This window comes from Pseudopipra pipra, chromosome Z (assembly GCF_036250125.1).
Source record: "Pseudopipra pipra isolate bDixPip1 chromosome Z, bDixPip1.hap1, whole genome shotgun sequence".
Taxonomy (NCBI): domain Eukaryota; kingdom Metazoa; phylum Chordata; class Aves; order Passeriformes; family Pipridae; genus Pseudopipra; species Pseudopipra pipra.
The window spans coordinates 15,636,962-15,660,991 of NC_087581.1; the positions used below are offsets into that span (position 1 = coordinate 15,636,962).

General features: G+C 39.6%; 1 protein-coding gene across 2 annotated transcripts in view; it reads right to left on the reverse strand.

Annotated features, from left to right (window-relative positions):
* The window catches only part of IL6ST (interleukin 6 cytokine family signal transducer), a 33,532-nt gene extending 16,121 nt beyond the window's left edge, over window positions 1-17,411 (reverse strand). For both annotated transcript variants that reach the window (XM_064641034.1, XM_064641035.1), the window contains exons 1-7: window positions 17,299-17,411; window positions 10,316-10,396; window positions 9,446-9,757; window positions 7,866-7,998; window positions 6,429-6,589; window positions 5,941-6,092; window positions 3,340-3,499 (exon numbers count right to left, since the gene is read on the reverse strand). In XM_064641034.1, the coding sequence (XP_064497104.1) occupies window positions 3,340-3,499; window positions 5,941-6,092; window positions 6,429-6,589; window positions 7,866-7,998; window positions 9,446-9,757; window positions 10,316-10,382 (985 nt within the window). In that variant the 5' untranslated portion in view covers window positions 10,383-10,396; window positions 17,299-17,411. The remainder of the gene's footprint in view (window positions 1-3,339; window positions 3,500-5,940; window positions 6,093-6,428; window positions 6,590-7,865; window positions 7,999-9,445; window positions 9,758-10,315; window positions 10,397-17,298) is intronic.
* Window positions 17,412-24,030: the final 6,619 nt, after the last annotated feature.

The following is a 24,030-nucleotide window of genomic DNA, read 5'->3' on the forward strand; positions in this document are numbered from 1 at the left end:
CCTTTAAAGTCAGAAATCAGCAAGTGATTCCCAATGCTGCTACCACTGATGATTCATGAGGAAACCAAACAAACTTTTAAAATAAAATCCCTTTGAGGGCAATTTACTAATTCTAGAATCCCAAGAAATCACAATGCATATTATTGTAACTTACATAGCTATGCAACAAATCTATTCTGCTGGATATGAAGACCTTTGGCTAGAGTCACTATTTGGAGATAAAAAGCAGCTGTTTCCTCATAAGGATTATGTAGTAAAATAACTGCCAAAAGATTTCAAAATTGTCAGAATCCTTGCATTACTCTAACACTGTAATTCTGCATTTGTGCATTTCCATTTAAAGATTCTATTGAAACTTCACTTGACTAGTTACAATATTTAACGCTTGGAAACATAACACTTGGATAAAACCACATGAAAAACAGAGAGGTGTACCTTCCTCAAAACAGTAGGGTAAACATGCCTGTATCTTGGTAGCTTGCTACTGAGACAAACACCAAATCTCTGAATGCAGAGGGCAAGCAGATGTGGAACCTTCTGGGATGTGGGTCTAACAGTCATAGACAAAGCACAGTATTCAGAAGTCAATTTTCTAATTTGACTAAGGGCAATAACAACCATATAAGTAATTTAAGTGTCCAGTGTCTGCTTGTTTCTCGTTTAGTCTTTGCAATTCAAAAATAAAAATATATTAACAAACTTTTGGTTTAGTTTTGCCAAAATTGCAACCTGGAGTCCCTTGTCTAAGCTTGACACTGGGTAGAAAAAGAATCACAAAACTATGGACTTCATAACCTCCTTTTTAATTAAAGTTATCCCACTATCCTATAAATTTTCGAGGGTATCTAGGCATTTGCAAGAGGTGACCACACCTCTTAAGCTGTCCATAAGTGAACTCAGAATAGGAAATTATCCTACTGTCAACTTATTCCTATAATAGTACAAAGTGCGATCTGATTAGTAAGCAATGTAGGAAAAGTGTGACTATCCTATTGTCATTAGGAAGGCTAGTTATGACAGTTAGTTAAAATGCTTTTCTACCACTGTATTTTCATTTACAATGTATCACAACTCATCATGGCTGGGCTTCACGAACGAAGATTTGGGAGTATCACAACTAATGACACAGGTATTCAACAGCTTACTGCACACTGAAATTAATTCATTTTACCTTTAGCAACAAACCAGACAATGTAGGGTGTTCTGACACCAATACAGGTTCAAAAACATTTCAAACATCTATTATAGATGTTGAATTAGTTCCAGTTCAGACTATGCAGATTACTAAGATGAATGACAAAATGAAAACAGACCACAGAAAGCTAAGTTCTTGATGAAAGTGTGGGGGTTTTATACTGAAAGCAAATTAAAAGGCCAAATGCATAGGTCTAGGTTGTGTTTCAATATATGCTGCATGTAATTTTGTTCTGTTAATGGAAAAATGTAAGAAATTACTATTTGATAAGAGGATTTTTCACACAGTAACAAATGCATGGGTGTGATTTTAATGTGATTTTACTGCTCAGTTATTGTTGTGCAACTTTATACTTCATACGAGTTTCCAGTTGCTTGACACAATCGCTAAATCACTAAATGATGCAAAACAAAACAGCTAAACAACATCAGTAACAAAAATATACTCAACTAATGGTTTTAGCACAACTCAGTGACGGAAGGTACAATCTCTGTACTCAAGCACAAGCTTGAGGGAGAGCCACTCTAGTGGGGACATACTGCAGTGATTTCCATGAATTGAGAAGTCTATTGAATTCATAACACAGCAAGCTGTAGTTACTTTAATGCCATGGTACATTTCAAGCAATGAGTGTGTTCATGAGCAACTCAGAGCAATCAATGAAGTTAAAAAATGTGCTGTGGAATGCAGTGGACACACATCTTAGAAGACAGTGAGTGCAGTCTCTGTGCCACTGTCCTGAAGGAATACGAATATGACCAGGCTGAGGTAGCACACCTGCAGAAGATGCAGTTCAATGTAAACAGACAATGTCATAACAGCTGACTGAAGCACTGCAAGTAGTGAAAGGCCAGGCAAGTTGGTGAGCTGGTTGTAGCATGAACAGATTTACTGTATGGCAACAGTTTTACAATGCTGAGGATTTGTTCCACAAAGCACTGAAAGTTGAGGCTTGACTGATACTCTTAAGCAGCTTTTTTTTTTAAACAGGGCTGTGAACTTTAAACCTAGTGGTTTGCTACCTTTTGTGTATCTTTAATGTTTACACTTTGAAATTGTATGTATCCTGCTTGCAAAGTCGTTTTGTGAAAGACTAAACACGATTCAAATACTGCCCCCAAAGAGCTTAAGTATGAAGTTGGTAAGAACTTTTCCTCATTAAATTATGACCATAGCAAGCAGTGTTCACCCCTACTGAAAGGAACGGGATATTACAAGTCAGATCTATAAAACAACAACTCCAATGGTACATCATCCAGAAGGAACACAAAGGAAACTGAATTTTGTGATTAATTATAAACAAAATAAAACTATCTTCCACATAAACTCAATCTTGCTTAAACTGAGATGACTTTTATAGATGGCATTCCCTTTCTTATGCCTCTCACAGTGACAACCATATCAGTGATGAGCAGCAGGACTCTTGATTACTATGTGTATAATGTAAACAGTGAGTACAAGACAGCGCAGAGACAGCTGTAGGTGACTAATAAGCAAGAAAGTGTTACAGATGCAGAAAATCTTAGGAAAAGTTAAAAGTAAATAAGAATGTTTTATTTAGATGCTTTGGTGCACAAGAGGCTACACTTACTATATGCACATTATTTTGTATCATTGTTTTACTAAGTTTGTGAAGAAGTCTATGCATCCTATGTGAGTAAAATCTTCTGTTTCATAATTGTTGATGCTTGTTCAACTACAACTTTATCTACTGGTGTCCTAAACATCATGTTGTTCACAAACTAAGGCAGTATGTCTACCAATAAAACACTTCCTAATAGGCAGAATAACTTTTGTTACAGAGGATAACCTTCAGAATAAAAAAACAAGCATAAAGCCTACATCTCCTCTAGAAGACTTCCTCTAGAAGACACAGAAGTTTTCTGTGAAGAAAGTTTCTTCCCTACCTCCCATTTCAGCTGTTTTCAGGAAGCACCGCTAGACTGGCTTAATGGGAAACTATTCTTATGCTCCTTGGAATGCACGGGTCAAGTCAGTCAGTGCTGAAAGCAACTCAGGAGAGCTTTGTTGCATGTCTAATCAAGAAACTCAAGCGAGGATACACAACTTCAGCTGGCTATTGCCAAAATGCTGAACACTCACACACTTTGAAAGTCAGTGACCTACTTTCATATATTACTTACTATCTTCAGTAGTGATTCCAGTCTTTTCTTCACTCCAGTCACTCCAGTAGCCCACTCCATCTTCCTTCATGCAACGAATGGAAAAGACATACTCTGTGAAGGGCTGGAGCCCTTGAACACTGAATGAAGTTCTTGGGGAAGCTGTATCTTCAGAAGGAATCTATACATGGAAGAAAGATTTTAAAGGCACCGATCAAAATACTGTAAAGCTGAGTTGTGTGCTACTACAACTGTCATCCAGTAGGGCTCCCCACTGCATACACGCCTATAACAAACAACAGTTTTCCTCCCCTCTTATTTCCAAAAGCTTCAATTCTCCACCATCGTTTGACAAAGATTCAGTCAGAGTTGTGTGTCTTTACCAGGTATAACAACATACATACACTAGAACAGTTAAGCACCTACCTCAGGACAATCTCTCATATTCTGTTATTTTAGCTTATATATCCCTCTCTCCTTCCTTCTCATATAATTCTAATTCTGCTACTTACTGATCTGTAATACCCTGTCTCACATTTCAGAACTTCGCTAGGTTATCTGCTTAATAATTGATTGCAAAATTATTGATTGCTAGAAACCTTCTATAAAGCTAAAGAGGCTAGGATCATTGCTTCCACTGACACAGAACAGTGTTTTTTAACTGACAGTGAAAATAATTCTGAAGTAGTTTATACTTTTGCTAATAAATTAGTTTATTTTCATAGGCTCTTCTGTTTATCTTAGGTGAGCAACTGAATGCCAGAAAAATAACCTTACTGTCTATGTATGAAAACAGGTGTGATGTAAATAGACACAAGTAGGTACATACATACACACTGACTCTGTCACATGTTACTCCATTTGCAACAATGTTTTTATAGTGAGGAACCCTACAAGAGGAATAACTGCAGATAAAACATAAATGCAGGACACTTAAGAGGTGAATCTTGAGAGCAAAGAATTACCACGATAGTCAAAATTTACCACAGCTAAGCAAGTTCAGCTAATTTAAAAGTTACTATTTCAATGGTCTTGTGCACATGTTAAAAGGGCAAGACAAGTTAAAAGAACTTGCCCTATTGTCCTATAAAGACAAAATATCCACAGATCCTGGAGCTGCAGACTACATTGTGCAGGTCAGTGCTCTTTAAAATATCAATACAGGTGATCTTAATAAATAGTCTCTGCATCTAAAGCCACATTAGTCACAAGGGCAGCTGAGTTATGCCACCTGCTTCAAATATAGTATTTTGGTAAAATCAGAAGCAGATTTCCTTCCAAACAGTCATGGAATTCAGAATATTTTCAGGCCTCTGCACTGAAACAAGATCTTGGAAAAAAAAGAGCATTTCTGGAATACTGCTGCTCTGATAGAAGGCCAAAAGTAAGGAAAAACTGAGAAGCTATTAAAAAGAAGAAAAAAAACCACCACAGACCTTGATGATGGTAATAAGGCAAGGCATATTCCTTACTCTTTTCCTGTTCCTTGACTGCAAAACACTTAAGGAACGTATGCAGGGCAGCCAGATTTACAGAATTACATAATCATTTAGGATGGAAGAGATCATTGAGGCTAACCATATACCTATCACTGCTAAGTCCACTACTGAACCGTGTCCCTAAATGCCACATCTAGACACTTTCCAAACAGTTCCTTGGATGGTGACTCTACAACTTCCCTGGGCAGCCTGTGCCAATGCTTGACAACCCTTTCCATGAAGAAATTCTTCCTCACATCCAATCTAAACTGCCCTGGCACAACTCAAAGCCATTTCTTCTTGTCCTAACATTTCTTACTCATGAGAAGAGACTGACGCTGACCTCGCTACAACCTCTTTTTTGGTAGTTGTAGAATGTGATATGGTCTCCCCTGAGCCTCCTTTTCTCCAGGCTGAGTACCCTTCACCAGCTTCACTGCCCTTCTCTGGACACTCCCCAGCACCTCAACGTGTTTCTTGTAGTGAGGGGCCAAGAACTAAACACAAGATTCAAGGTGCAGCCTCACCAGTGCTGAGTACATGGAGACACTCACTGTCCTGGTCCTGCTGGCCATATTATTTCAGACCCAAGCTAAGATGCCATTGGCCTTCTTGGCCACCTGGGCACACTGTTGGCTCATGTTCAGCTGCTGTCGACCAGCACTCCCAGGTCCTTTTCTGCCAAGCAGCTTTCTAACCACTCTGCCCCAAGGCTGTACCACTGCTTGGGGTTATTGCAGCTCTAATGCAGGTACAGTAAGTTCAAAAAAGCATTCCAGAATGGTAGTGTTTACCCAAGCTCTAAATGACATTTAGATCACTGTTTTTGCAGTGCATGGGAAGCAGAAACTTCTGAATGTTCTGTATGTTGCATATGTAGAAAAAAATTCAAAATAAACATACTGCACTGTGATAGGGAGGACAGCAGAGAAGCCCACAGAGAAGGTCACTGTACTCACAGTGTGCCAAAAAACTGCTAGTTCACAGCCCTCATGAACAGGCTAGATAAACTACCATGGGTAGGCATATAAGATGTAAAGACATAAAAGTGAATGCTCTGAACTGCAACAGTGAGGAAACTTCTGCAGTTTGACAGATGGCTGGGTAACACTAGAAGAGTGGTAAGGGACATAAATGGTATTACCTCCATCCAGTTTGTGTCACCAGTGATCCTATAGCGAATATTGAATTTCAGCTTCATCACAGCAGATGAAATACGATTCTCCCAGGAAAGCTTCAGGACAGTTGGCAGTATTCCTGAGTTGACTGTTATATTGTGGGGAGGCAGTGGTTGAACTAGAAGAGAAGAAGTCAGAGTCAGCTCCACAGCTGTATTTTACAATGATTTTAGGAGCTGGTACACTCTATTGCAACACTACCATTAAAGCCTTTCAGAAGCTCAAATGCCTGCTACTTCACGTTATTTTCTAAAGCAGACTACTCAACACGAACTTACTATCTGAATTGTGATGAAATCTCTCTGCCCCTACCTTTGCCCAGCACAGTTCAAATTCTAGTCAACAACATTTTTGCAGTGTTAATTTTTATAGTGAAGAAACATTAACATACTAATTCACCAATATTCACAGAAGCAGCAATGTACTATTAAAGCTTTAACAGGTATATAGTTACCAATATCAATGGGATCAAGAACAAGGGGATCAGATTCAGCCTTCCCAAGAGCATTTGCTGCTTCTACCCAGATCTCCAGGTTAACAAAGAACTGAACATCAGGAATTGTACAAGAATTGTTTACATCTTTTGGTATACAGTCGGGAAAATTCTCTCGTGGCCTAAATAAGAGAAGGAAAAACAAGGTACAAAGCAGTAAGTTTGGTTTGCTTTAGAGATATTTTAAAGTAGATCAGAGCGATCAATCGGTTTATTTTGTATGTTTCCCCTCTACCACCCCTATGTCTTATCTCTGTAAGCAGAGGGGTGAGAAGAAAAAGTAAACATATGAGAATGGCTTGTTCAGCCACAAATGCATAATTGCATTAGAATTGAAACCAGAATAAAATCTCTTGGCTTCCAGTCACATACCTTCAAAAGCACAAGCCACAGTATTTTAATTAAAGTTGTATAAAAACCTGATTTAGCTTAAAAAGATAAAGATCCAGAACTGATACAACTAATCAAAAGCAACATGGCTACTAAATAGAAGCATATTTATGCATTAAGGAATGTAGCCAGTACTACCTGTATACCCATCAAGAGTACAGTGTTAGAGGTGCAACACAATTTCTGTTCACCACATTAACAGTAGATAATTCTAGGGCATCAGGAGATTTGCAAAGCATTAAGGTTTTCTATCTGTGCATACTTTCTACCACAACTGTTACCACAACACTTTAGCAGAACTGGGTGGATGGAAAGCTGAAGGCAGTCACTCTTGTTTCCAGAGCAGAGCAACAATTCCGCTCAATCCATTTTAAACTACAAGAGACCATTTGAAGAGTTCGAAAAATACTTAATTTGCTTTCACAGTAGAAATACTTTGCTGAAGCTTTCATGTTAGGATCAATTCAGAATAGTGTTTGTCCACGATTCTTACGAAGTGCAGAGTAGATAATACATCTGCAAAATTCAGTCACTATATGTTGGTTTCTCTACTTAGAATCATAGAATGGTCTGGAGTGGAAGGGACCTGTAAAGGTTACCTAGTCTGATCCTCCTACAATGGGCAGGGACCTCTTCTACTTGTTTAGAATGGGACAGAACAGTCAACTCAGAAAAATGAAAAATATATAATTTGGGTACAGCCACCTTTTATTAGGCATACTGTAGTCAAGCCACACTTATCATGTATTTGAAGAATGGAAAACCATGAGATTGTTGTTACTCTAAAATAAGTGCAGCAACAAATTTCATGTCTGACTTAGAATTATTTTCAATGACAACTTCTTTAACTCTTCCCTTTCCCCTCAAACCAGACAGATAACAATGCTTCAGAAAACTGGACTTAAATGCTAAGAACTTTTCCAAAGCATCAAGGAATTTCAAGGAAGTTTGGCTTAGCCTACAAATATTCTTCACAACTATTCAGATATTCTATAGAGGGCTACTTACCACCTGTATCTTAATCTGAACTGAGTATCCAGGAATGTATGCCTTCCAGGGTTCCAGGTACAAGTCATAGGATTTGTGAGTTTTGACACCTGATGCACAATGCAACTTAAGTTCTTGGGCTTCTCTGGGGGCACTGTACAGAAAGTTAGCAATAATTAATCTATACACACACTTCAACCCAGTAAGAATCATTCAAAGTGTTCCATTAGGGCAATTTCAGTGAACATCAGAAGTATTTACTCAATTTGATTTCTAAAGGAGGTGGCAAAAGAGTGCTAAGATATGATCCAGCAATCAAAGTCAAGAAGCTTAACCAGCTGCTTTGAAAAACAGTAGGCTGTATAAGGAACAAGCACCTGCCAGCAAGGAAGGACAAAGATTTCTCATTCTGAAGCAGAAAATCTGATATCAACCAATTCTCATCTAAATATATTTTACTTCATACAGGATGCTTTAGCTGCAAATGCATGCGAGAAGATTAGGGATCTTCATCAGTGCACTGTACTGTGTAAGAAACTTCTTCAGAGTGCAGCAAAACTACTTGCTTTCCTTCTTAAACTTATATTGTATTCTTCTCAAACCTGTTGTTAGCCTCATTATTTAGTTCTTCTTTAACTGAAATCAAAATACAATAGCTTTAAATACAAATGCATGTCAAGATGCATAATGTGAGTTACAAGTGTAGAATGTCATCTGTACTGTCCTTCAGTTTATCATAATTTATCTGTCCTCACCTTTCCATATGTTTTATCTGTCACATCTTTTCCAGTGAAATATTTACTCCTCAGAAGTTAAAATAGGAAACATTACTTTTCTGTGAAAGTACTTTTTAAGTCATGCTAAAACCACATTAGTCTAAATTGTGAACTCAAGCCAGTGGACCATTCAATAACTGCAGTACCTTTTGCCAACACCAGGAGACAACATAATTCATCAGCCATATCATACGATATGTAGGACATTTGAACACTTATTCCATAAGCAAAATACCAAGTAATTAAGAAGTAGCATATTAAGTTTTTCATGCCACTTTCTGAAGACCTCAGTCTTGTCTCAAGGAACATTTGCTCAGAACTACACAAGTACTATCATTCTAGAACAAGGGAAGTTTATAATGAGTTACAAGTATTTCCTTATGTTTACAGGTAAAGTAATACAAGTAATATTACTTGGACTAAGTATTTCTCAATCCATTAGTGAAGAAAACATTAATTTCAAAATTCAAAATCAACACTGACACAGAAGAAGAAGTAAGGAAAAGCAAATTTCCTAGGATCTATTTCTGTTAAATCCACATCTTAGTTCTGTAATTCAAATCTTCCTGCTTGAAGGTTTTTCTGTTGTTCTATTTTCATCCGATTCAAACACTGAAAATGCTGAGTATTTTCCACTTTTTAGAAAACTTTATTTGGTGCATATTTACCAGCTTTGCTGTCATGTAATTTGACACTATTTTTCTACAATTATCCAGGAACTGAGGGAATGAAAATAAGTGTATCAAGAAATGCACACTTTTCATTGTTCTCATTTTCCCCTGTTTCTCAAAAGACCAGAGTAACATGAAAAAAAATGGTACTCACAACCGACTGTAACTGTAATTCCATAAATGTTCTGTTCAATCTGTCCATCTGCTAAAATGTTGCATGTCAGAGGAGTAGCTAGTGAAGAAGTGTCATTAAATGTGACACTGGAAACTGTTCTGTTTATTTCACGATATTGTTCTTTAGGTACCACTCTATTTTTAATTTTCCAGATAATTTGACTAGCATAGATATTGCCAAAGTCAAGACAACTCTCATTCAGAATGCATAATGCTGTGAAATTGGAACCAAGGGCCAATACAGGAGATTCCGGGATGATGTGACCACATGACTGCACAAGTCCACCTGAAGCTAAAAAGAAAAAAAGAATTTAACCTTTTTTAAAAACTACAGAGCATTCCATAATCAATACTGCTGATACACTGCTAGTGTAATGTTAAAAATACTACACATGTCTAAGCAGGAAGTTGAGTAGTACTTGATAGTTATAAAACTGAAATGCATTAGTAAACCACCAAGCAGATCTAAGGGGCAAAACCAGTGCAGTGTTCCTTAGGCTTTGCAAAAGCATTTTACCAAACAAGAAAAGCTCTATTCATAAACAAGGGCATTTAGAGAGAGGAGAGTCTAGGGTTGAATGTTTATATGTTTTGAAGGAAGAAGTTATTACTCTTGAAGTTACTCTTGCAATAAAAAGGTATTTCCTGTTAAGAAAGTTAAAACAGAAAAATCAGGGTAAGTGTGGACCTTTGCTGTGGTGGACTAGCATTAGAAGAACAGCAGGTGTCCTAATACACCTTGCTTTCTGTCCCCATCCCACAAGTATCTAGACAAAAACAAGTATGTTCTTCAAATATCTGATTTAAGAAGTTCTACAAGTCTCTTGTGTTTGAAAAACAGAACTCTTACCTTCAAGAGAACAAATATTCAGCAGCAGATAGAGTCCATAGGCCACGCAGTTCCACCCAGAAAACATGCTGCATGGAATTCCTGTAACAGAGAGATATACATATATATATATTTAAATTTAAACTATTACTCTTTAGATTAGATCAATGTCAAATTCAGATTTGCATTTGCTTTAAGATAATTTCTCACCTATGCATATTTACTTTCCTGAAAGAGTTTGTATCTTCTCACTCTAGAGAAAGAATGGGCATATTGTTTTCATTTCCCTCACTGCTAAAACAAAATTAAATATCTACTTAAGACAACTGACGCAGTTTAAAGCCTCATCAGGTACAAATTTAAGAAATGTATAAGCTTAAGGTTTTCATGTTGTATATGAAAACAAACTTTACTGGTACTTCCATGGGAGGTTCAGTTAGAATACAGAGCATAACACTGTGGGTTCAGGTTTTAAAATATATCCCTATGAAATTGGTTATGGTTACCATACTCACCTAGCTTTCAAGGGCTTTGGACAAGGTTCAGAACAACTCATCACAAAACCATGTATCTCACTCACAAGAGTGACTTAAAATAGGTTCCATATCAAAAACTGCTGTCTACTATAGAAAAAGCAATAATTATTTCTTTAAAACCTTACAAGGGAGTTCATAATTCCTCAGAAGTTGGGAAGCTTTTTATAACATCTTATTTATTTTTATATTTCAGCAGAGCTCACTCATTCTCAGTTTCGACAAATCTATAAAACAGTTTAGGGGAACCAAAGCATTCACACAGCAGCTTCCACCCCAGTTGTTTTGAAGCCACAAAGTCTGTTCTGGTTTTCTCAACTTGCAGTTGTAAAGCAGCCCTAAGCTACTAACAGCAAGTGATCATTCTCACTAAGCAGATGAGCTATTTTATTTTTAGCCGTACTTACATACCTTTACAAGAACAGGTAGATTGGCTTAGTTAAATAGGATACTTAGTACACTAGCTGATTTCTAGAAGCAGTCTTCATACTGTTCATACAGCTAGAAACTAAACATAGACTTTCTAGGTTTACTAAGATTTGAGATGAGATTGCCTATAGCAACCTGGTTTCTGCAGTTTTATTTTTCACTAACCTGACAGCTTCTTTGGAAACTAGTATTCTGAGCTTTATCCCTCTGTAAAAGGCAACTCACTAAAATGTTTAAAGGTATTTCATAGTATTCTCTAGACAGGAAAATTTATAAGCTACATTTACTATTATCAGAAGAAAAAAGAAACTGCCATTTATGATAGTAAACACTCCTTTGCTTTGATTGCATGTAATTTACTCTTTAACAGTGACAGAAAGACACAAGGCATTTCACACAGATCAGTAAAACTAGACAACACGTTTAAGCATGGATATACCCACACCAAGCCGAAACCTCATACATCAACACAAGCTTTCTTTTTTTTTTTTCAAATCAGGATGAACAATGTAATGTAAGGCAAATCCCTATTCACAGGAACAACAACGAAATGGAAGCCAATCTCAAACACTTATAGCAGCATCTTTGTAGGGTTTACCAACCTAGACGTCTTTCAGTAAGAACTAAAAACTCATTGGAATCACCCAGCAGTATCTTTACTTGCATCTATTCTTGCAAGTCCATTACTCAAAGCCCACCAATATTTCCTACAGAGAAACTTTATACTAGAAGCATTGCTGATTGAAAGAATTGACATTATTATTAATCATATTAACAAGCATTTATATTTGTCACTAGAAGTTTGCTGGTTTGTTTTTTTGACTAAATAACAAGACATTTATAATCAGACTGTAGTTTTACAGAACTGAGAATCAAAAAGCTATTAATTTTTCCTATGTTCCACTCAAGTACTCTCACTGGGCTGGATACAGAACCATTATACAGCTTTAAATGCAATACATCTTAGGATATTTATTACAAGTGTACAGTAAAATAACTACACCAATTGATTTTTGCTTATTTTGGACGTAATATCTCCAATATCTGAAAAATAAGGTTTCTACCCACACATGCATTTCTGCATTTTAAAATCCCAATTAATTTCATAAATTTGTATAAATTTGCATGGTAAATTCAACCCAACTCCAAAGAGTTTTAGTTTAAGTCACTAAACCAGCACATAGGAATCTACTTTAGGATCTTGACTTACACTAACACTTATCAGAATACTGCTTCCTACCTAAAGTTTGTTGAGCTCTATTATGGATAGACCTCAGGCTCTGTCACTTTAAGCAAAACTCATTTAAAACTATTTAAGTAGGACAATTTGAGTTGGGGAAGATCTGAAATTCATCAGAATCCTGAGGGCAACTACAAGGTAGGTGGAAAGAAGCAGCAGCTCCACTTCGCTGCTAATTGCCAACAGTCACAAAACAACAGCAGAAGCACCTTCCACACTGAAGGGGAAAGAACGAAACATGTAAAAAGGTAAAAAGGAAAATTTTTTAAATGATGTTCAATACAACAGTTGTCTCCCATTTGGTGTCATCTGGCACACCACATTAGAATAATGGCAGTGTCAGCCAAACTAAGTATTAAATCACTGCAAAGTTACTGGTTTTCTTTTCAGTCATTATTTACTCGGATTAAACAATATTTCCACAAAACTATTCAATGATTTTCACACCAGCAGTTATTAAGTATGGCTCAGGTTAGCAAAAAAAAAACAAACCTGCAAAGCAACTGAAAATAAATAAAAAGCAACAGTCATCAGAAGTAAACAATAACAGGGAATCATCACAGATTTTGTCCTACAGTATGATGTTTTTCATAGGAAATTTAAATAAAATTACTATCCTCTAAAGTAAATGCCATTTCTGTATTCAACTGTTTTCCAGGCTTGGAATACTACATTTCAGTTGTCCTGAGCAGATTAATTCACATCTGAGAGGTTTAAGTCCAAATCTCTACACTACCTTGCACTTTGGAAATTTAGCACCTGTTTTGAGGGAGCAATGAACTCTCCATAGGTTACGGTACTTAATTGTGGTACTGCATTCAGCTCCTAAAACTCAAGAGAACCGAGACTCATGCTTCATCATCTGTAAAGGAGAGTTAAGTGGAAAGCCCACCCACCTACAGTATGGGAACCAAGCAGTTGCAACTATAGTGTCAAAATCATGCTACAATTCAGTATATATCTGCTTTAGGCTATTCTGACGTATTTTACTTCTCCCCTCCTCCGCTGATCAATACGGTTTGAAGAAGACTGAAGCTACACACCTCCCAGCCCACAAAGGGTCTATTACAATCCCTTCTAATGTATGCTACTTTAATAATTTAGTTCTAGGGGAAAGAACCAGAATTACACTAGACACCTCCAACCATCTAGCCTACATGAAGGCTGTAAAAAAAACGAAAAAAAAATGGTGGGGCTCGTAACTAACAAAACAAGGACCCATACTTCACATTAGAATGAGGAAGATGCTTCTCTGCAAAGTAGCATTTTCTTATCTGAGCATGTAAAAATGCTAAAGCAAAGAAACCCTGCATATAAGCCAACCCAAACTTTAAAAGACAGTGCCATCATTCAACAGAAATGTTAATCACTAATTGTTCACCATCAACTACTTTAAGTCAAAGCCGTTAGTTTAGACAACAGAAAACTCAATAGTTTCTTTCACTCATTATGCAGAGCCCAAAGCTGGTATAGCTATTAGGAATCTAAGGTGCAAATTGAACCTGATGCTGAACTAACACTGAAGCACCTAGTCAGTTCAGATGCGTTTCATAAAAAATACCCCAAAAAACCAAAAAGCCAAATCAACACTTATGTACACTATGCAGTTGTTGTGCATCACTAGGTGAAGACAAAAGGGAGACAGCGAAAGAAACTGATGCTTGAAGTCTGTCAAGTTATTCTCAGTTTAGTCTGCCTAAGTGGCAAGGGATCAAAGTGCATCAAAATACTACAGAGTAAAACCAACACAGTCAATTTAGAAATGCTGTCGGTAACAGTCCTTAACTCACAACATAAGTAATCTCATAGAGGAAGAAAACCTGTTAAAACGCTCTGATTACTTCGGTAAAGACAGACTTACAAAACTTATATGCTATGAGATCACCCCATTTAAACTCTAAATCATATGGAACTTCTATTATTCTTCTTCACATCCTGAAACCACTTTGAAAGGAAAGCACTAAGCCTTTATGCCTGAACCTTAAGCTGATACTTCAGGCAGTGTCCTATGAAAAACTAAGAACGACCCTAAAGCCAAGCTTCATATGCACAAAGTAGCAACAGTGTTGCGTTTTATAATTAACCTGTGACCTGTTTTTGAAGAAGTGTCAGGCATTCATCCAAAACAGGTATTATTACTTTCTCTGAGCAAGAGAGAAGTCTTAAAAATTAATCTTATTTCATAAATCATGAGAACTACCCCAAAATGAATACAGTTGTCTATCACCTCTCCGTTTCAGAGAGGTGACAATTACTTTCCAAATGACCTGCAAATGACAATGTCAGCTTGAGAGACTGTAGCCAAAATATGTACTTGCCAGCAAAGCCGGCTTGCAAGTCAGGAAGTTCAGATAACACCACAACCCCCACAGGAAGGTGTTCAGTCTGTTAAGGCTCATCACCACGTAAATCATGGAAGACCAAAGGTTGCTGGCAAATGGATTTACAGAAATTCCACAAAAAAATTAAGAGCAAAGTTTAGAGCTTCAAGTGGTAATCTCTCACTAAGAATCCACACAGCTCAGGCAGATAGGGCCAGTGATACTGCACAAAGTAGCTACAGCTTGAGGTTTTACAATAAGCCAGACAGATACTTAAAGTCCATCTAAAAGCTGTAGCTATTCTGAAGGAATTTTGATTACTTCAACAGTAACTCCTTTCTAATTAAGAGTATTTCATCTGCAAGCTTCCTTCCTTCCTTCCTTCCTCCAAGCTTACTTCCTTCTTGGAAATCTTTATGAGGCTCAAAAAACACCAAACACCTCTAAGAGAAGCACTTGAAAATATTACATAACATTCCTTATAGGTACAGAATATTCTGAAATTCATTCTCATATTTAAAATCTCTCTATGAGAAAGTAATTATCTCTGTCCCTTTCAGTCTATAGGTATGTATTTTCTCTACATTACTCATTCCTTTGTCTCTAGAAGGAGGCTTCTCCCTACCTCTGGGGTTTTAGTATAACACTCAGAATAAAAAATGAAGAGAAAATAAGAAAAACAAAAAAGGGACACAGATTAAAATTACTGAAATATCTAGTTAGAGGAACCAAATATTTGCTTGCAATAATTAAGTTCTTCCTGGTATTTTCTTAAAACTGTAAATAATTCTCTCTGAAATACTTCAGGATTTTTTCAAAGCTAATGAGTAGCTTTAGTCCAAAAATCAAACTAATTTATACAAAATAATGTTTTAGCATTCCATGCACTCATCTTGAAGTCAAACATAATCATCACCAATGCTGGTTCTCTAATTTAGACAGTTCTTGCTAATAAAAAAATCATTACTAAAAAAATGGCCAAGTTTATTTATTTTCATGTAATTGTGCTAGTGCTAATCCTCCAGACAAGCAACACAGGAAATGGTGTATCTGCATTTTATGTACTCATGGATATGCATGTATCTTCCCCCCACAGCCAAAAATATTTATGTATTGGCTTTACTTGAAGCTATCACATTTCTAGACATGTAAACAAGATTCAAATAATTACTTCTAGGGCTCAACTTCTAGGAAGTAATCTCAAAATTTCGTCACCCACTCTTACATTCTTATTGTGATACATCAACATAACAGATTAAAAATCTCTTGAGTTCAGAAGTTAGATGTTCTAGAGATATCTTTTACATAAATATTCCTCTAAAAGTAACAGTATATAAGAAGAGAAATTTTATGTTTTTATAAAAAAGAGAGTGAAAGAAAAAAGACCATTACCTCCCAAAACTATCCAGTTTCTTCAAGTTGTGGATCCCCCTCTTTTTTCCCCCCTCCTAGTAACAGGACAGATCACCAATGACAAAACTATAATCCCACATAATTCTACTCCCAGGTTTCTCCTTCAGAAATGCCTCAGAAGTAACAAGAAGCCACTAGCTGGCAAACTCCTAGTCAGCCTAACACAAGGATGAAAACTGAGACTGGTATTTATTCTCCTCTGCACTGCCAACACACTTGGCAGACCGCTTTCCTTTGTGCCTCAGTTTCATCATCTGAGAGAAGAAAATAATGACGCCTGTTTTCTCTAGGGAAAGCATCCGAACCCTACTACAGGGATGACTGGAGCTCCGGAGCACGCTGGAAATTACTAGAGGACCGAGACTGACCACTGCACCCACCCGCTCCTCCCTAATTCCTCAGGGAATCACTACTGGACCAGCAGTAAAATCAAGCGTGCGACTCTTTCAAGGCCAGCAGTTTCCTACCTTCTCATCCACAGGCAACAAGAGCAAACCTCTTGTGGTGAAGGCAACAAAACGCAAATCTTTCCATCAAGGAAATGCCCGCCGATAGCGCGGCCGAGCTTATCAGGGAGCCGAGAGTGCCCGACAGACGCGAGCACAGCGACGGTCGCGGCCCCCCTGTCAGCGCAGAGCGCCGGCACTCGCCACTCCGCACCGGGGGAGAGCCCAGACACCCTTCGGCCTGACCTCCTCCCGCGGACGGGACCCCCGGCAGCGGCTCCGCGGGGGACTCGACGCACGCCCGGGCGAGGTCGTGTCGCGTTCGGAGCGTCACCGCCGGGCAGCTCCGCCGGCGCTCCGAGAGGAGGCGGGACGAGGCGGGACACGGCCGCGGGGCACGGCTGGCGATCGGCCCGGGGAACGAGCGGCGCAAGGGCCGACCGCCTCCGCCACAGATCCCGGCCTGAATCCCTGCCAGCCCTGGACGAACGCCCCGGTGCTCCCGCGCGCGGCGTGCGGCCCCCGGCAGCGGACGCCCCTCAGGGCGAGGGCGCTGAGGGCCCGGAGGGGAGGGAATGGGAAGGGACGGGATAACCGCGCTGACCGGACCCCCGGCCCTTACCCGGCGCCGCTCGCGCCCCCCGACCGCTGCCCCTACACGGTGGCCGGGCCGCCTCGCGCCATCCCGCCGCCGTCCCGCACGCGCGGCCCCGCGACCGGCCACGCTCCGGCCCCGCCCCGGCCCCCGCGCGTCCCGCCCGCCCCCTCCTCCTCTCTGCGCTGCCATTGGTCAACGGGAGCCGTGACGTCGGCAGAGCGGGCGTGTCCAGAGAAGGGTCGGGGCTTCCCGGAACGCGGCGGCCCGTGCCGGGATCGCGGGGGCGCGGGGGGTCGTGTGGGGGGCGGTGTCCTATCCCAGCATCCCTTTGGCCGCGTGTGCCCGGTGTGCCTGAGCCCCCCGGTCCCTCGCGGCTTTCCTTCGAGGTGTGTGCCAGCTCTGCGCTCTCTTGAGGACAGCCGGCGCCTGGCCGGGCCGCCGCCGGCCAGGACACTGGAAGCTTCTCCCGGCCCGTGTCCTGCCGGGCCTGCGCTGGCGGGAGGTGTTGTCCTGGGCAGGCCCGAGCAGCCAGCGGCCTTCCCGGCGTTTCGCAAGGCTCCCCTGGGAGCACGGGCGGCTGGAGAACGCGCTTGTTAACAGCTGCGGTGTGAGCAGAGCGCTGTGAGCGAGGGCAGGCTCGGTGCCTCAGTCCCTGAAAAGGTGTTTATGGAAGGCCGAGTTGCTAAGGAATGGTCCTTAATGTAGTTCATTGATGTGATCGTGATCCAGCAAAGCCTCTATGTTCTCTCCATAGTTATCTCTGCACATTTCTTCATTCAATAACCTTGAAAAAATGACTTTTGTAAATCAGACACTAACATACTCTCTTCATTCCAGATGAATTCCAGTTCAGAAGTGAGAAGAAACATGTTCCAGTGCCACGCCACAGACTTTGGTGGTGCTGAGAGTGTCAGACGAGGCTCTTTCTAGTCAGGAAAGCACCAGATATCACTGATGCATGCCTGAGTTGCTTCCTGCCATACACTTTAGGCTTTTGCCCATTACTTCTTAAATTATTTTGGGTCTTGAGTAGGATATGAGCTATATTATATTCTTAGTTACATCTTTAAAGGAGTAGATGGATTTGCTAGACAAATAGGGCATCTAGTTTAATACCCTGTTTCAAGGACTGGCATGAGCTGCTAATGAGAAAAGGTTAAGAACTTTGGGAAAAAAAAAAAAGTGGAAGATAACCTATTTCTCATGTGTTTAATACCAATCTCTGATTATTTTGGTTTACTTTCTGTGATGGCTTAATATCCCCAGCAAAAATGTGTTGCTTACCCTAAGAATATTGTATATTTTCTACACAACAAAGTAGAGCTGGATGGACACTTCAAAAATCATTTAGTTCCTCTGCTTTCCTCAAGACAAAATTGTCTATACTTAAATAGTGTCTGATAGGTATTTATCTAACCTGCAGGTTAGATTTATTACTCTGTGTCCCTGCTCACAGCTGATGCTCTTCCTTAGATCCTATAGATGCTGCTGTTTCTCCCAGAGGTGGTCTCTACACTCAGTAGTCTCGGTCCTTTCCATTTTCTCCTACAGGGCTTTTGGTGTTCAAGCCCTTCTTAATGTATCAGGACAACTGGCATCTTAAGTTTCACCGTTTTTTCATTATGAAAAAAGCAGTTTGTCACTTTTGCTTTGTCTTCAAATTGTGGTTGGTGTGTCTTTGATTATGAGGATTACAGTTTGAGATTGTACAAGTATGGTTCAATTGTATAATTGGCAGATTTCAATCTGTATGGATATGCCTGCTTCAGCACCCTCAAAAATTGGTGTTTGGCAACAAAGGTTTAAGTGGAACCAGGCTCTAACTAGAAGGACTGAAAAAATAATGTTGTGGGCTTTTTTCCTCTTGTTTCAGCATGTCTTCTGTGTCTTTTAAGATCACTGGAGTTCTGCTGCTAAATAGACATTTCAGAGTAGACACTCCACTCTCCCCCCTCCCCCAGCTGACAGAAAGCCTCTTGTGACATTCTTATTCTGAAATCCTATAGCCTGAAGCCATTCCTCGTATATTGCCAAAGCTCGTAGAACAACCCCCCCATTCCCTTTAAAACCGATTCCATGTCAGGCTTCACTTACATACTACATGTATCGTAACTCTTCAAATAAGCAAGAGCTCTTGTATTTCACAGGCTATTTATGAACTCAGTGTAAAACTATTTACACATAGCTGAAGTTTCACAGAAAACCAATATTATTTGTTTGCAACTGTGCTTAATTGTTTTCTGTATTGGCACAAAATATTATTTATTTGGTAACAATTTAGTTGCCAAAAATCTGACTTGTGTTCTTAGACATTGGGAATTTTCTGTTGCAAGCAGGTAAAAAGTTACTGTTATTGCAGCTGCCACTTGATAAAACTGGAACATTTCGGATCCCTAGTAAAGAAAAGAGTTAGGCCCTTCAAGCATGTTGTGAAGTGCCTTTTCTGCACATGGACCATTTCCTGAAAGTCTCTTCAGTTTGATTTACTGCTTTATAGTCTTCCCTACTGAAACACATTATACAGCTTTATAGTGTACTGTATATGCAGCATAGTACTGGTATATAGGTAATATAAACACCAGTAATTTAAAGTTTTTAATACCCAGAGAAGTGCAAAATTCTGGCCACATTTTAAAATGTTCCTTTAAGCTAATGTTTTAATCTGCGCGTTGCATGAAGCATTATATTAAATGTTTATATATTTAATGAAATGTTTAGTCATATAATTCCTAAATATGTGAGGCAAGAATAAAAGGAGGTTAATTATCAGGAATTGGAAGGTCTTTGAGATTAATTACTTATCTGCTTATTTAGACTGCAATTTGTGTTCCAGCACAGTGTTCAGATCAGGGCTATATAGGATATTTCCAAGCTCCCACAATCTACAGCTAGGATATAAGTAGATGGAGCATGCCTTCACACCCTCTACTTTTTCAGGTCCAGGAAGAAGAAGATAGCCTGAGAGTGTAGAGGTGGGTAGTGATGCTTGGAAAACATTTAGTGATTGGCAAAGGTTTCTAGGTAGCTGCTTGATTGTGGGAGCAGAGATATTTTTAGAGATGCTCTTAGAGATTGCCAAGGAACAAACTTGTACTACTCTTTTTGGATATTTGAAGCAGTTTTGTAACAAGTTGTGAGAAGGTTTGCAGTCAGTGCAAAATCTACTGAATCCTACAATAGATATGCCACAGAAAGGAAAATATATTTCTGGAAATTATTATTATTTTGGTATAAGGACATGAAACATCCTATAGATGCATCAGGGGTGTGAAAAGATTCCTCAGTCTGTATACATGTGAGTTTTTTTTGAGAGGGGTTGCTGTTGGGAAAGATTTCCAAAGTAAGAGAGAAGCTGAATAACAAGACCCTTCAGTGGCAATGTTCTGACCCATGGCAAGTCAAAGTAATTTTCTGTGAGATGGCTGAATTACCATATAGAACTACTTGCCTATAAGGTTCAGTGAAACATCCAAACCTCTTGCTGTAGTGATAATGTTATCTCAGCTTGTATCACTCTCCTGAACTTGAACTTAGGATCTCCAGGTCTGACATTCGTTAACATAAAGAAGAGTCACTTTTTTCCCACCCTCAAGAGTGGAGAGGACTAGTCCTTTGTCCTGAGTTGTCAGAACAGTAGCAGACTGTTGTGTTGAAGCCATAATCTTGAGGTCATGAAGTTATGGTAAAGTCCTTTGAAAAAGCAGGGGGAGGCAGGCTGGGAGGCAGCAGCAAGGAAAAATATGGCTGATGTAAGTGTTGGAAATGATTTAGTGACAGTTAGAGCATTTCACAGCCTTATAACTTAGCAAACATGAGCTGTTCCGTGGCAGGAAAAAATAGGCTTGTTAATTCATTACTTCCTTCTGAGGCTGTCCTAGTTAGAACAGCTGGGACCAGTTCATCACTGTATGGGTGTATCCCAAAATTGTGTGTTCTATAGCCTTCCATGCCATTTCCCAGAAACTGGTATCAATGAACCATTTACACCATCTGCCCATAGAGCCTGACTCCTCAGGCTATAAACTGGGTGTTAAGAGGCCTGTGAGATAGGAGGGTGCTCTTGTCCTCACACTCTTTTGTGAAACACCCTACCCTGAGGGAAGTACTGAGCATTCCTGCCTGAACTGGAGGATACATAATCTTGGAGTCTTGGAACTTTTTTAACCACTCATAGGATCCAGAGGAAGACTGCAGACCACCACTCTCAACTGGACTGCAACCACCACTTTTCAACCAGACTGCAACCATCACTCTCAACCGGACTGCAATCACCACCCTTGACCAGACTGCAACAGCACTCTCACCAAAGGTTTTCCCCTCTCCTTTTACTTTGGACTCAAGGGGCCCAAAGAACACCACTCTGTTCATGCCCCAGGGTGCTGGGTTATACATTTGGGTTTTGTGGGTTAAACCCAATTGTTTGTCTGTATAATCGTACTTATTGTATTATTTTATTAAATTGTTATTCTGATTTATAATCTCTCTTTTGAGTTGGGTTCATTTCCCCTGCTGGTTTACCTTTAAACCAGCACAGAGGCACATGGGAGTATATTTCTTTTTCTTAAGAGCAAGTGTTTCTCACCCTGTGACAAAGGGGTGAAGTTCACTGAGCCACAAGCAGCCATTATTGCTAACAAACAAATATGAACAACTTGATACTTGATGGCATCTGTTTCATGAGGGAATGAATGATGCATATGGCAAAAGAACTGCCCTCATTCCTTAGCATCGCTATGCCCAGTAGGTTCCTAAAATCTGAGGCTTTGGATGAAATCTTGAAAAATTCAATCAGGGTCTGTAGAGTTGCAGCTAGGCTTCAGAACTTAAGGAAAATCTTGTGATTGTTGGAAAAAATTAGGAATGGGGGTAGTTGACTCCTTCACATGTGATATGCTTAACAGGAAAGCTTTGGGCTGTTGAAGAGGACTTGACCCAGTTCTTTGTTGTTTTTATTCAGGAATAGAAATAGTAACATCATGAAGCTGCAGCAGGACATATGGAAAAGAAAGGGCATTGGTTATAGCCCACTTTAAATTAATGGCACATCTAACAGAGCAGTGTGGAACCTAGCAACCTGAAGTGGAAATCATACAGCTAATGTAATTTTAGACCTAGGCGGTAAGCTTTGACTGATGGAACATGTTGCTGGGGTTTTTTTTTTCCAAAAGGGTGTTGGGCAGGACAATACTAAAATAAGGGGTCTGGTCTTGGTAAACAAGACCAAAAGTGAGACCAGAAAAAGGAAAACAAATAGGAAATTTCAATGAAGATAAAATTAAAATACTGTAAAGGAATAAATTAATCAAATATAAAAGATGGTTAGGTCAGAATGAGCAATACTGTTCACTGTAAAGTGCTGATTCAGAGCTAGGATGAGGTGAAGGTGTTATGACATGCTGCAGTCACTTATGCCACATGTGTGAGTTTAGTATGCTTTTGGCAGCTACTGGAGCTAAAATGCCTTTGGAGTGATTCTGCACCCACAGACTGAATGTAGATGTATCCCTGCACAAATGCTTAAGGCAGAACTCTTGGACGTGGGCAAGAAGACCCAATTAGGAGCAGCAGAAGATGATGAAAAAGGAGAGGAAGATGTCTTCAGAGTGAGGGGAATTGTCTTTCCTACTTGGCCACAAAGATTTTCATGAGCAGTGTAGCCAATAACAAATATGCCAGAAAATGTCAGTCCTTTTTTGCCGAAGTAATCTAGTGTTTGAATGAACTAAAGTGTCATGTGTGAAAAAAACTGAGCTGGGCCGGAATACTGGGCTGACAGAAGGGATACTAGCAGTAGAAAAGGGCATTCTGAAACTGAGGCTATGGTTCAGTCTCCTCTGTTACAGGAAGCCAGTCTGTGTTATATAGATGTAACTGTGGATTCCTTTCTGGTGTTGACCTCTTAAAAACACATAAGTGGCGCTTCCTGTCCTTTCCAGTGGGTGAGGGAACAGTTCTAGTCAGCCAAATTATCACTGGCCATGGTTATCCATGCTTTCCACTTGCGTTTTGGGCAGGCTATAACAAGGTTCGAGTCTATGCAGAACAACATCATGTGACTTGCCTCTTCAGGTTGTATGAGAACTGGCATACAAGGTGCAGAGCTACAAAAGGAGCTTGTGTTCTTGGTCCTCAACTGCAGAGCACAGCAAGTACAGCACAGGGGGTGCCTGGCCCCATATTCCACACTGTGGTTGCTCCACTGAGCAGTGGAGTCTCCAGACTAAGGCTAAAACTTGTCTGTATGAGGGCTGGTCTTAGGTAGTGGAATGACTCTAAACACAAAGAGTGTGTATGAGTTAAGCTTTGTTATGGTTGGAAATGGCTTGGCTTTCTGATACTACAGCTTGTGCCTTCTCAGTATAAGATGGTAGAGATATATTGAAGAAACTGTATGTGGAGCTTACAGAGAAGAAATAATTTACAGGCAAACTACTGACAAGTCCTTTTTGTAATTTTCCCTGCTATACATATTTTTCTACACTACACCACTGAAATCAGTCTAGTGAGATACCACTTGATTGCCTGGAAGATAGCTATCAGTGATGATATATAATTTCCTTTAAGTGACACATTTTTAAAAAATGGTCTTGACAGCTTTTTGCTTGAAGTTTTTTGCTTGAGCTGTTAGAAAACACAAAATGCTGGAGGCTGTTTCACCACATGCCGTAACAAGTGCTTTGCAGTCAAAATTTGGCAAACAAAAATGATGGTGGTCATGCATAAGGTATAGCCAAATCAAGCCCAATTTCTCAATAC